Source organism: Ochotona princeps, chromosome 18 (genome assembly GCF_030435755.1).
Source record: "Ochotona princeps isolate mOchPri1 chromosome 18, mOchPri1.hap1, whole genome shotgun sequence".
Taxonomy (NCBI): Eukaryota; Metazoa; Chordata; class Mammalia; order Lagomorpha; family Ochotonidae; genus Ochotona; species Ochotona princeps.
The window spans coordinates 9,607,025-9,619,069 of record NC_080849.1 but is presented as its reverse complement, the minus strand read 5'-3'; the positions used below and the strand labels follow the sequence as shown (position 1 = coordinate 9,619,069).

Genomic DNA, 12,045 nt, shown 5'->3' with positions numbered 1-12,045 from the left:
TAAGCCTTCCAAGAATCCCTGAAAGGAATCCTGGGATTGGACTTGGAAGATGCAACAGCAGAGGTGGGGTGTTTAAGCAGGGATAAGCCCAGTGAATTCAAAATCCCCAAACATATGTGGGCTCGCAGGGACTTTATTCTGCATTTATTGTATTCTTACATTTGGGTTCTTGAAGTTTTTGTTAACTGGTTATCCAATAGCTAATGAGGAAGAAAATATGAAGTGTGGTGTACTTATTTATTTTGATAAATATTAGTGGTTCTTTAATTTTTTGTGAGGTAATAGAAATAATACAAGCTCACCATACAAGCCTGAAACAACAGAGAAAAGAAAAAAAATCCTCTGTCTAATAATCCATGACCCAAAATATGCCATGTAAGAAAATAGTTTTAATGAAATTATGGACTAAGATTTAAGAGAATCATTCAGTTACCACTCTCTGGATTGGATTCTTAAGGAACAAAGTAACAAAAAATGTTAGGGTGCAACCGCTGAGCATCTCATTGTTAAAGTCCATCCTCTGCATGTGAGGCCAGTGGGATTGCAGGTGCCTTCTCCGCCTCTCGTCATAGGCTGAGCAGCTGGACAAGCTGGGCTTGGGGGGAATAAGGGCTGGGTCTGTCTGGGGTGGCTTATCACAAGGAGGAGTTGCAGTCAGTGTCAGACAAGTTCTGCGAACAGGGAGAAGAGAACTAGTAAGGCATTAGTCCTGCTCCCTGAGCAAATGAGAGCTGAGCACCACGAGGAGAAGCTAGCCTGAAGCTGGCTGCTGCCCAGAGAAGTGGGCATCAGGACTGTCTCACTGAGAGGAAGAGAAGTAAGAGTGCCCTGGCGACACAGAGCAGTTCAAACATCTGGTGTTTATTGCTTTCATCGTTGTTTTAGATACCCCTGAAATCATCATGGAGTCACTTGGCGCAGCAAATATTCAATTTGGGTTTGATCTTTTCAAAGTGCTAAAGAAAACAGAGAATGGCAATGTCTTCTTCTCTCCTGTGGGCATCTCCACTGCCATTGGCATGATCCTCCTCGGGACCAGAGGAGCCACTGCCTCTCAGTTACAGAAGGTAGGACGCTTCCGTTGGTTTCCAGACACAGATTTGTTGCAAGGAGTTCAATCTTCTAGTTTAGCCTTGCTAAAAAGGCTCATTCTGACCTGTGGCAGGGCACAATGACCATGGAAACACGGAGCAGCTTTACTCCAAATACCATCCCACGAAAGAAATTATTCTCATAATTAGAGAAAAATCATGAAGAGTAAAAAGTACTGGGTGAATTGACATAGTCTCTATTAGGGTATAAATAATACATTAGTGACGAATATCATGTGTGGATAAGCCAGTGTCAGTGGGCAACTTTCAAGATTTTGCAAGGACATAAAGATGTGCCCATGGGGTTCCTTTAATAGGCATTTCCTTTGTCCTGATGCTTGTGGTGTTTTCTCTGCTGTGATCATCATACTAACACTTTATCCCTACCAGGTGTTTCACTTTGCAAAAGATACGGAAGACTCAAGAATAAAGACTAGAGAAAAAGAGGTAGGTTGCAAAATTTACATCTCAACATGTTTGCTTATTAGGTGTGAGCTTATTGAGGAAAAGGCCTGGGAGAGATGTGGAGCACTTGACGCGTATTATTAAGTAAGAATAACCACCGCAGAAAAATTGCAGTTCAAACTATTCAGCAATGTGCCTGCTGATTTCCCAATTCCCTCAAGGCTAAGTTGCATGTTTTGGGAGCCAAGCTTTTTTCCAAGATTCTTATAGCAGCTTTGGTTCAGACAGTTGCTCCAATGCCCACTTTTGGTGGAGGGGCACAGGTCTTTTCAGAGGACTTTTCCTCTCAGTCATGATAGTTCATATAGAACTCTGGAGAGCTTGACCACCAGGCTGGAAGCCGAGTTTGAGCTCTGTACAACCCAGAGTAGTCATTCTGTCGATGACCCTGAATTTTTCTGGGAGGCTCAGTGCTACAAAAAAGAGTAAAATTACTGACTCAAAGGCTTTGACTGGAACACACATCAAAGGTCATCTCTGCTAATCCCCTCATTAGTTGATGGCGAAACAGATGAGTAAAATGATCTGCCCGGAGACAGGCCTGCTGTGCACTGTTTCATTAACACACGACCTCAGGATATTTGGAAACTTGCTTTTCAAGACTGATGGCAAAATATTGAGGCATAAGAAGTCATGCATTGTGTATCCTTTATCCCCCTCCACCAGAATGAGAAATAAGTTAGAATAAATCAGTTACCAAGAACTTGCTAGAGTATGTGCCATCCTCTGCCGAGACAGGAGGTATCCTCTTTCCTAGTCCCATGTATTTATTATCTCATTATATGCAATATCTTTTTGACATTATTATTTGCAACTTGTGGATTTTTGACTCAACATTATGTTTACAAGATTTATTTGTTTTAGGTAGACATTTGTAGCCCTATTTGATTCGTTCTTACAGGCGTTTATCCATTTTTCCTGTGGATGGAATTTCTTTCCTCTCCGTTAGAAGCAATGACAAAATGATTCTTTTTGTATAAGCTTTTCTTGCACTTGTGGAATAAGCAACTTGACAACAATGTCTAAAAACACTGTACGTTATTGGATTTGCTGATACTTTGTTAGAATCGTAAAAAAGTGTATTGTAAATGAAATCAATCAATTATACGTCTTTGTCCAGTTTTGATGCTCATAAAATATCAGATTCATCAAATGACTTAGGAACTGTTTCATATTTTCTATTTTCTGAGTGAATTTGCATAATTAAGAGAAACATTGTTGCTCCAAATCTCTTTCTACATGTGACTGGCATATCATATTGGTTATCACTGCTTCACAGTTTGAAATCAGTAATGATGAGAACTTTCATTTTGTTCTTTTAAAGAGAGAACTTTGGCTATTTAGAGTCCCTTTAGGATTACATTTAAATTAGGATTTCTGTTTCTTAAAAAAAAAAATACAATTTTCTGCATTTTGATAGTGAGTGCCCTGGATCTTTGGCTTGCTTTGGGTAGCCCGGGCATCTTAACAACGGAAAGCCCTCATGAGTTTCACCACTTACTTTCTTTTTCCTTTGGCTGATTTTAATAATATTTTGTGGTTTATAAGTCTTTCACCTTCTAGTAAAATATATTCCTAATTGGATTATACTTTTGATACCACTGCATCAGAAGCATAAAAAAGCTTTCTTAATGTTTTTTCATATTGGTCGATATCAGTGCATAGATAACCGATTTTGTGTGTAGATTTGGTGATGTTTGTGGAACTGCTTTATTCATTGCAACAGGTACTTTGCTGTGTTTACCCTCTTCTTCTCTACATGCAGGATCATGCTGTCACGGACAGAGATAATTTTCCTTTTTTCCTTCAATTTGGATGCCTTTTCTTTGTCTAGTTACTCTGGCTGGAACTTTCAGTACTGTGTTGGAAATGTTGAATGGCAATCACAAGAGTAGGCGTGTTTGCCTGAAAGTGGAGGAGAAGTTGCAGTCACTCACCACTGAGAATGATGCCGGCTATGGACTTTCATATGTGGCTTTTAAAAATGTGCAGGTAGTTTCCATCTTGAGAGGGTGCTAAATTCTGCTGAGGTGGTATTGTACATTGGAATTTTGAATCCTGTCGGCATCCCAGGTATAAGTTTTCCTTAGTTGTACTGCGTATCCCTTACAACGTGCTATTGAATTGGGTTTGTTAGGAATTTGTATTCATAAGGGATATTTATCTAAAGTGGTTTTATTTTTTGAAAATGATTTCTTATTTTTTTTTAAATGAAGAGTTTTTAAAGTCAGAGTGAAAAAAAGAGATGGAGAAAGAGAGAGGGAGAGAGAGAGAGGGAAGGGAGAGAGAGAATCTTTCATTTGCTGCTGGTTCATTCCTCAAATAACTACAAAGGCCAGAGTTGTGTTGATCCAAAACCAAGAGACAAGAGGTGGTTTTTTGTTTTTTTGTTTTTTGTTTTTTGGTCTTCCACATGGGTGCAAAGGCCCAAGAACTTGAGCCACCCTCTGCTTCCTTCTTAGGCCATAAGCAGAAGCTGTATCAGAAGAGGAGCACCTGGGACTTGAACTGAGGCCCATATGGGATGCCAGCACTATAGGCAGAGGCTTATCCTACTATGCCACAGCAGAGCCTCTTAAAGATCTTTATTTCTTTATTTATTTGAAAAGCAGAGTGACAGTGACAGAAAAGGGGGGAGAGAGAGAGAAAGAGAGAGAGAGAGAGAGAGAGAGAGAGAGAGAGAGAGAGAAAAGACATCAAAGGCCTGTAATATCCAGGTCTGCTCCAGGAGCTAGGAGCCAGGAGCCAGGAACTCCATCTAGGTCCCACATGTGGGCAAGTGTAGCACAAGTGTTTGGGGCACCATTTGGTGCCTCCCAGGGCCATTCACAGGGAGTTGCATTGGAGGAGGCTGATGTGGGCTCAGTGCCAGGCATCCTGTGTGGGATGGCAAGGATCCCAAGGTATGGTTTCCCTGCCATGCAACAATGCTCACTTGTGTGTATTTTTGTTTTGCATGATTTGTTATCAAAGTGATACTGATCACATAGAATGAATTCCCTCTTTGATTCTGGGAGACTTTGAGAAGGGTTAGCATTTTTCCCCTTGAAATGGTTGATAGGCTTCTCTGGTTAAACTATTTGGTTCCAGGCTTTTCTTTGTTGGATGTTTTTTGATTATTGCTTCAATTTTGTCACTTGTTACAGAACTGTTTAATTTTGATATCTTCATGATTCAGTCTTGGTAGCATGTATGTTTCTGAAAATGCATGCCTGTCTTCTAGGTTTTGTTTTTTGGCATGTAATTACACGTAGTACTTTTCGTTATTATTTTCATTTCTGTGACATCAGTTGTAGCACCTCCTGTATAATTTCTAATGTTAATGACTTTAATCTTCCCTTTCTTTTCCTTAGTTTGGCTACTTAAAGGCTTGTCAATATTGTTGATCTTTGAAAAAACTTTTCTCTTGGATTTATTGGTTTTTGAAGGATTTTTTTCTGGAGATAACAATCTTGGTTCATTTTCTTTTCTTTTCAGTGCTTTTGAATACATTATCCCAATCGATTTTAACAAGGTTTTACTGAAAAATCTTGTGACAATGTAAGAGAATCCCCTTGTATGTGACAAGCAGCTTTTCTTTACCTACCTTTTCCCTCTTTGTAACCACTGTCAGGTTGATTATGATACATTTTGGCATAGGTTTCTTTAGTTTTACATGACTTAGAGTTCTTTGATCTGTTTTTTTTTTTTTACTTTTAATGTCCAAGTTCTCTTCAGATTTGGGACATTTTCTGTAATTACATTTTCAAATATGCTTTTTCTTTTTTCTTCTTCATGCCCTACAGTGCTGTCTGTGCCGTTCCTCTTGATGAGGTCTCATAAGTCCCTTCAGCTATTTTTAAAACTTTCTTAACTATTTACCTTCCCCCCCTTTTAGTAATTGTCAATGTCCTGCCTTTCAGTTCAGAAATTCTTTCTTCTGCTTAGTCCAGTTTGTTGTTGTGTCTCCCTTGTGAATTTGTTAATTCAGTGATTATATTCTCTAGTTCCTGAATTTCTGCTTGGTTCTTCCTTTTAGTTTCTGTGTTCATTAATATCATAATTTATCTATCTACCACTTTCCTACTTTCATTTAATGTACCTGTTCTCCCTTTTGTTTATTTCGAGTTTTTTGGCGTTACTTCACATCTGTCGTTTTTGTGAGGTCAGTTTCTGAAGACTAAGTTTGCTCCTTTGATTCACTGTCACCTCCATGTCTTTCCACTTCTTGTTACCCTCAGTTAATCTTGAGCTGTTGAGAAACGTATCCTAATCCTGTGGTCTGCACAGCTGGCGATTCTGCAGGCCTGTTGGGTCCTTTCTGAGAATGTGTCCTCTCTGTGTGTATGGACTATACTGACTAAAGTGCTTTGTCAGCGTATACTTAGGCGAGCCTGTCACTATATTTATGATTAAAAACTCAAGTGTAAATCGATCACCTTTGTTTTCAGTGATCCCCAACTTGGCACCTCGTTCCTGTGCACATTCTGTAGAGGAGAATACTTTAATATTTTCAGTTTGAATGTCTTCATATATTCCTTAAATTACCTGCAACAGTTAGCATTAGTTAGGGTCTGGAGCAGCGGCTCAACTGGCTAATCCGCACCCATCAAGTGGGGATCCCATATGGGTGCTGGTTATTGTCCCAGATTTTCCACTTCCTACTTAGCTCCATGCTTATGGGCTGGGAAAGCAATAGGGTTGACCTAAAGCCTTTGGATCCTACACCCATGTGTGAGACCCAGAAGAAACTCTGGGCTTCCGTTTCAGATTGGCTCAGCTCCATCTGTTGCAGTTGTTTGGGGAGTGAACCAGCAAATGGAAGATCTTTCTGTCTCTCCTTCTCTGTAAATCTGCCTTTCCAATTAAAAATAAAAAAGTTATTCTAACCCTCTATTATAAGGCAGCTACCACTGTAGGCATTGAGGATTCAGTAAAAAAATAAATGAAATAAAAAAATCAACCAACAAAGACAAAGTCCATGGACCTTATATTCTGGAAGAAGATAACCTTTCTGTTATCTCTTTTTCCAGGAAAGTGTTCTGGGTGAGCTGGCACTACCAGGAAGTAATTCTCTGTTCTCGATCGTAAAACTAATGGATCCTATAGGATAATTTGGTTTTTAAAATCAAGATAGGAATAAATCTCACTTTATCTCAATGTGTAACTCATCCCATCAGGAATCATTTTTCTCATCCACTATGAAGAATAGAAATTTCCAATCTTTTGTGGATAAGAATTTTCTTGGAAATCACCTACTTTTCATAGGTGTTTATGGTCTTGTGGGAAGCTAAAGACAAATGTACAAAACCCTTAGTGGGCAATCACATTTGAGACTGAAACAATCCAGGTGAGAAATGCAAGATCCACAATGTTGAACTGATGTAGAAAGTGCCTCTGTGGCAGTGAAATGGGTCATAGCCTGCATTGTCATAAGATGTATGTAAAAGCCAAGGTCACACCTCATTATGGATCCCATCAAGGATTCCAAAGTGAGGGGAAGATGGAGCAGCACTCTAGGGCGATTCTAGGCCTTTGCCAAGGTAACCCATGGAAGTTTTGTTTTGATTTTTAAGATTGGGGAGAAGGAGGAGATACATCAGTACTTCCAAAAGTTACTGACTGATATAGACAAGCTCGGGAATGAAGGAGAGCTGAATATAACCAACAGATTGTTTGGAGAAAAAACATACCTTTTCCTCCAGGTAAGCTTCACTGAATTCAGCACACTGGTGAATGGGAGTCATGAGGGATTACTTGATACTGTTAGGACCATGGGCCATGGGGCTGCCTCAGTCCTATGCCTGCTTGAGCCCACATCATTGCTGAGCTATTGGCGTGAACTGCAGACGTTTGGAAACTTCTGAGGATTTCGTTCTAGTTTGGGAAACCTGAACCTCATTATACCTGCATGAACATGTGCATGGGAATACTCCAGGTGACTTCCAAGGTTCCTGTTGAGATGTTTGTTGTTCTAATGCACAGATGATTTTACTTAAATATGTTGACAATTGACAAGCTGACTTTTCAATCTCTTTCTATTCCTTCCCGGTTTCTTCTCAAGAAATACTTAGATTATGTTGAAAAATATTACCATGCATCTTTGGAGCCTGTTGATTTTCTAAATGCACCTGATGAAACTCGAAAGAAGATTAATTCCTGGGTTGAAAGTCAAACGAATGGTAGAGTATGGGTGGGTCATTTATTATAAATCTTCTTGATGCCTGCTACGAGTGCAGCCTTCAGCTCGCACCTGAGAGGTGTGCCGAGGACGAGCTGTGGGAGTGTATGTGATATGGGTTTTGTAGGGATACAAGGTGGAGCTGGACAGGAGGAATGGAAGGACCTGCCATTGATGGAATAGTCTCAGCAAATGTGGGGAGAACCGGTAGGAATCAAGAGGGGACCGTAGAAGCTCAGCTTCCCGGAAACAGTGGAGAATTATTCTCAGCTATAAATTTAAGTATCTTTGGGATTTCTGATATGGCTTGTGTTCATTGTGGGTTTACATACCTTCTTGTATGTGAGAGCTTTTCTTTGTGAGCCTGGATCCCTCTGTGAAAATATCACAGGAAATATCCTTTGCTTTTATTAAGTGAGAAACATGGAGCTCTGCCCACAAGACCTGTGTTTGCTATTTATGTCCAGGACACCCAGGCCTCAGCTCTCCTGGAGCATCAAGCACGATGGTAGAGCTTTCAGCCCCATAAACAGCAGAGAGTGTGCCGGGACTCAAACCTGCACTTTGACACGCCATGCTGGTATTGTAAACTCCGTCCTTATACGCTGTACCACAGGCTGGTTCTTCCACTCTCTTCTTTCTGATCCACTGGAATAAACCAAAAGCTTATGATGTATGTGAGAGGAACATCAACGTGGAAATGCTCTTCTGCAGGACTGCCATGCACATCATCTGTGATTTGGAAGATGGATCAATTTTTTTTTTGTTTGCTCATTTGCAGAAAGGATCAAAGACTTGTTTCCAGATGGTTCTCTGAGCAGCGCTACCAAACTGGTGCTGATCAACACAGTTTATTTTAAAGGGCAATGGGACAGAGAGTTTAAGAAAGAAGATACCAAGGAGGAAGAATTTTGGCTGAATAAGGTATAAACCTTTTTAAAGTAATGTATAGACACATGGAGTGTGAAATTTACTCATGTGTGAGCAAATGAACACTGGAAGATTGCAAATGCTTTTTGTGAGGCTGATTTTCAGCAGACAGCATTGTAGGCTGATCTAATTATGCCTTTGCTCTTGTGTCTTCTGACCCTGTGTGCTTTGCTAACCGGCTGCAGAGTACAAGCAAAACTGTGTTGATGATGACACAGCGCCATCCCTTCAGCTTCATGCTCCCCGAGGACTTGCCGGCTAAAATCCTGGGGATCCCGTACAAAAACAATGACCTCCAGATGTTTGTGCTTCTGCCTGATGACATAGATGGTCTGGAGAAGGTGAGACCACACATCTCTCTGCCCTTGCTCTTGCTTTGTGAGGTTTACCTAGGTGAGCTAACATACAGAGCTTTAAGCAGGAATTGTGCTGGGCAGTGCCAGGTAGACAGTATTTCTCAGGTGGCTAAAGAGGAGCCATTGATGTAATTGGGGTCACTAAGACTCTGTGGTAAAGTACTTCAAGATGACCTGAAAATCAATGTTTATGATTATGGGAGTTCTAAATATCATCCACTTGTCTGAGAAATGGTTGATATGTATAGGTGCTTTTGGTTGGGGCAAAGTCAAAGGTGTGCACCTAGAAAATTTTATCCAGTAAATAAATAAAAGCTTTATTCACTAAATTCCTGGATATTTGAAATATCATTATTTGACTCTCATGTCTTGAACTCCTTTAGTTTGGTCCTACTGACTTTGTAGTTAAAAAATTAGAATGGTAATGTTCTGTGTTTTGGAGATCAGCAATCTTTGTTTCAAATCTTACTCCTCTAATAACTTTTTAAGCCAATGAAATAGCTTAACTTCCTTGAGTCCTGCTATTTTTTTAAAGATTTGTTTATTTTTATTGGAAAGTCAGTTATACAGAGGAGGAGAGACAGAGAGGAAGATCTATATTATGGCTAGCACTCAATAATGTTAGGTGCTGTTATTATAGTTCCAACTGGTAAGCTGTGGCTGAGAAACTATGAGCTTTAAAAGTTGGAAAATATTTTGAAACAGCCAAATGACAGTTATTTGTAAGAGATTTAAAAATATTTATGCACTAGCTGAAGAAGCCAGTTGTGGGAATTACCTTGAAATTCAGAAGGAAAATTACCTTTCTGAGCCAAATCAATAATGATAGCATTCAATTCACTAAGATGCCTAGTTTGAGCTTCACAGCAATTATTATTACAGTGAAATAATTATTAAAATTTGTCATTTTACCTCTCATATTTTAAATGTTTAAAATGAATGGAGATATGACTATTGCTAATATTTATTAACTTATGGAAAGATTATTTAGCAGTTTGAAGATAATTATGAGAGATATTTTGTAGAGCAAAAATGTTAAATACATATAAAGTAGAATAGATGTTAGCTGTGATCACAAGTGTAATGATTATACATGTGGTCACATGCATTTAAAAATAATGGGATAGAGTGAAAAATGAAAGAAAGATTGCTACAATAAGAAATTAATTATTTTTAATTAAAAAACACATTTAATTTGTTGGATTTTCACGGAAACACAGATAATTTGAATAGAGAAATCTCAGACAACAGCTTGCTACATAGACGGTAAATGAAATTTCTGCTTTTATTTATTATAAAACTCAATAATTTTTGACAGACACAAATCAGTGATGCAGTTGACCTTTTATTGATGATCATGCTATTCTGTGCTCCCTTTAAAATATAGATTATAGATAGAATAACTCCTGAGAAGTTAGTAGAGTGGACTAGCCCAGGGCATATGGAAGAAAGGAACGTGAATTTACACCTGCCCCGGCTTGAAGTGGAGGGCAGCTACGACCTTGCGCCTGTCTTGTCCGCCGTGGGGCTGGAAGATGCCTTCGTGGAGAGCAGCGCCGACTGCTCCGCGATGTCCTCGCTGTCCGGGCTGCACGCTGACAAGTTGCTGCACAGGGCCTTCGTGGCGATCACCGAGGAAGGCACCGAGGCTACTGCCGCGACCGGCATCCGCTTCAATGTCACCTCGGCCTCTGCCTATGAAGACTTCCACTGTAACCACCCTTTCCTGTTCTTCATCAGGCACAGCGACTCCAACAGCATCCTCTTCTTTGGCAAATTTTCATCTCCATGAGACAGTCACTGCCATAACATTGCCTCCCATTGAAAAACCTATTATCCGGTGTTGTAGTTTTCACACAGTAGTGGACATAGCCCGTTCCTTTTAAGTTCTGCTTGATTTGCAGGCATTCCCGTCTTTTACCACCAAATCAACGACTTGCCGCCTGAAATAATGCATATGGGGTTATAGTTTTTCTGCAATTGAAATGTCCTTGTTTGTGCCATTTATATTATAGTCAAAGGGTTAATTACTAAATAGATCAACAAGCAAAAGGTAGAAGATTCATGAGGTTTATAGGCAAAAATTATAAACTATAATCAAATGGATGTTCAACTTTATTCATATATAATACATTTTAAAATAGTCACAGATCATTGAAATGATAGCAGCACATAATTCTTAGCAACTTGTTTGATATTTAAAACAAAGTTTGACAAAACACTGTATTTACAATAACATTTATACACTCTAACATTTCATTTTTATTCTTAAAAATTAAAAAAAAAATACTTAGCTCCCACATATAAGGGAGAATGTGCAGTGTTTTCTGTGTCCAGCTTATTTCACTCAACATGATGCAAATGATAGTTCCTCTATCACCAAAGTGCAGTTTTGGAATTTCTTTTCAGTTTTGGAATTTTTTTTTTAAGGGAATGTTTTCTTTATCTAAAATGTTTTCTTATATGTCTGCTCCTATCTCCAGCCATGGGAAATCACTGATTTACGTCATTCTAGTTTTTAAAATTTCATATAAAGGCAATCATGCAGTATGCATGCACTGCTTTGTGTTGGACTTTTATTTAGCTTTGCCTTTGAGGCTCAGTAGGTTGTAGCATGTGTCGATACTTGATTTCTTCTCATTGCTGAATTGTATTGTGATTCTTAGAAAAAAATGTTTTGTTTATCCATCCACTAATTGATGGACATCTGTATTGCTCAGATTTTTTTTTTGGTTACTAAGAATAATGCTTCTATGAACATTTCTGTGATGATATATTTTAATTTCTCTTGGATAAATTTCTAAGAATGGCATTGCTGGATTGTAGGACAATTTGTTGTTTAGTTTTATAATAAATTGTTAAACTGTTTTCCATTGTTGCTGTATCATTTCATGTTTCCACCAACAATGTATAGCAGTTCTACTCTCCCCAAACCCTTTCCATTATCAGTAATGTATTTTCATGATTATTGCCATTCTACTAGATATTCATTCAGTAGTATGTTATAGTGGTTTTAATCCATATTTTCCTAATTTTGAGCTTA

The 12,045-nt window shown here is 39.0% G+C and overlaps 1 protein-coding gene across 2 annotated transcripts; it reads left to right on the top strand.

Moving 5' to 3' along the window:
* Positions 1–902: 902 nt before the first annotated feature.
* On the top strand, positions 903–10,794 carry SERPINB13 (serpin family B member 13). Of its 2 annotated transcripts, XM_058677102.1 has the most exons (9): positions 903–1,067; positions 1,482–1,542; positions 2,236–2,248; positions 3,828–3,858; positions 7,130–7,240; positions 7,600–7,717; positions 8,498–8,640; positions 8,832–8,987; positions 10,390–10,794. In XM_058677102.1, the coding sequence occupies exons 1-9, from the start codon at positions 903–905 to the stop codon at positions 10,792–10,794; spliced, it is 1,203 nt and encodes a 400-aa protein (XP_058533085.1). The 2 variants fall into 2 exon arrangements, with proteins under 2 accessions (XP_058533085.1, XP_004579506.2); XM_004579449.2 differs by lacking the exons at positions 2,236–2,248; positions 3,828–3,858 and having other exon boundaries at positions 1,482–1,538; positions 7,112–7,240.
* The last annotated feature ends 1,251 nt before the right edge of the window (positions 10,795–12,045 follow it).

Bases quoted from the DNA above. Each gene is read 5' to 3' on its own strand.
- SERPINB13 (XM_058677102.1), top strand. From the start codon at position 903: ATGGAGTCACTTGGCGCAGCAAATATTCAATTTGGGTTTGATCTTTTC. The intron at 1,068-1,481 runs GTAGGACGCTTC...TATCCCTACCAG, and splicing joins CTGCCTCTCAGTTACAGAAG to GTGTTTCACTTTGCAAAAGA. The intron at 7,241-7,599 runs GTAAGCTTCACT...TTTCTTCTCAAG, and splicing joins AAACATACCTTTTCCTCCAG to AAATACTTAGATTATGTTGA.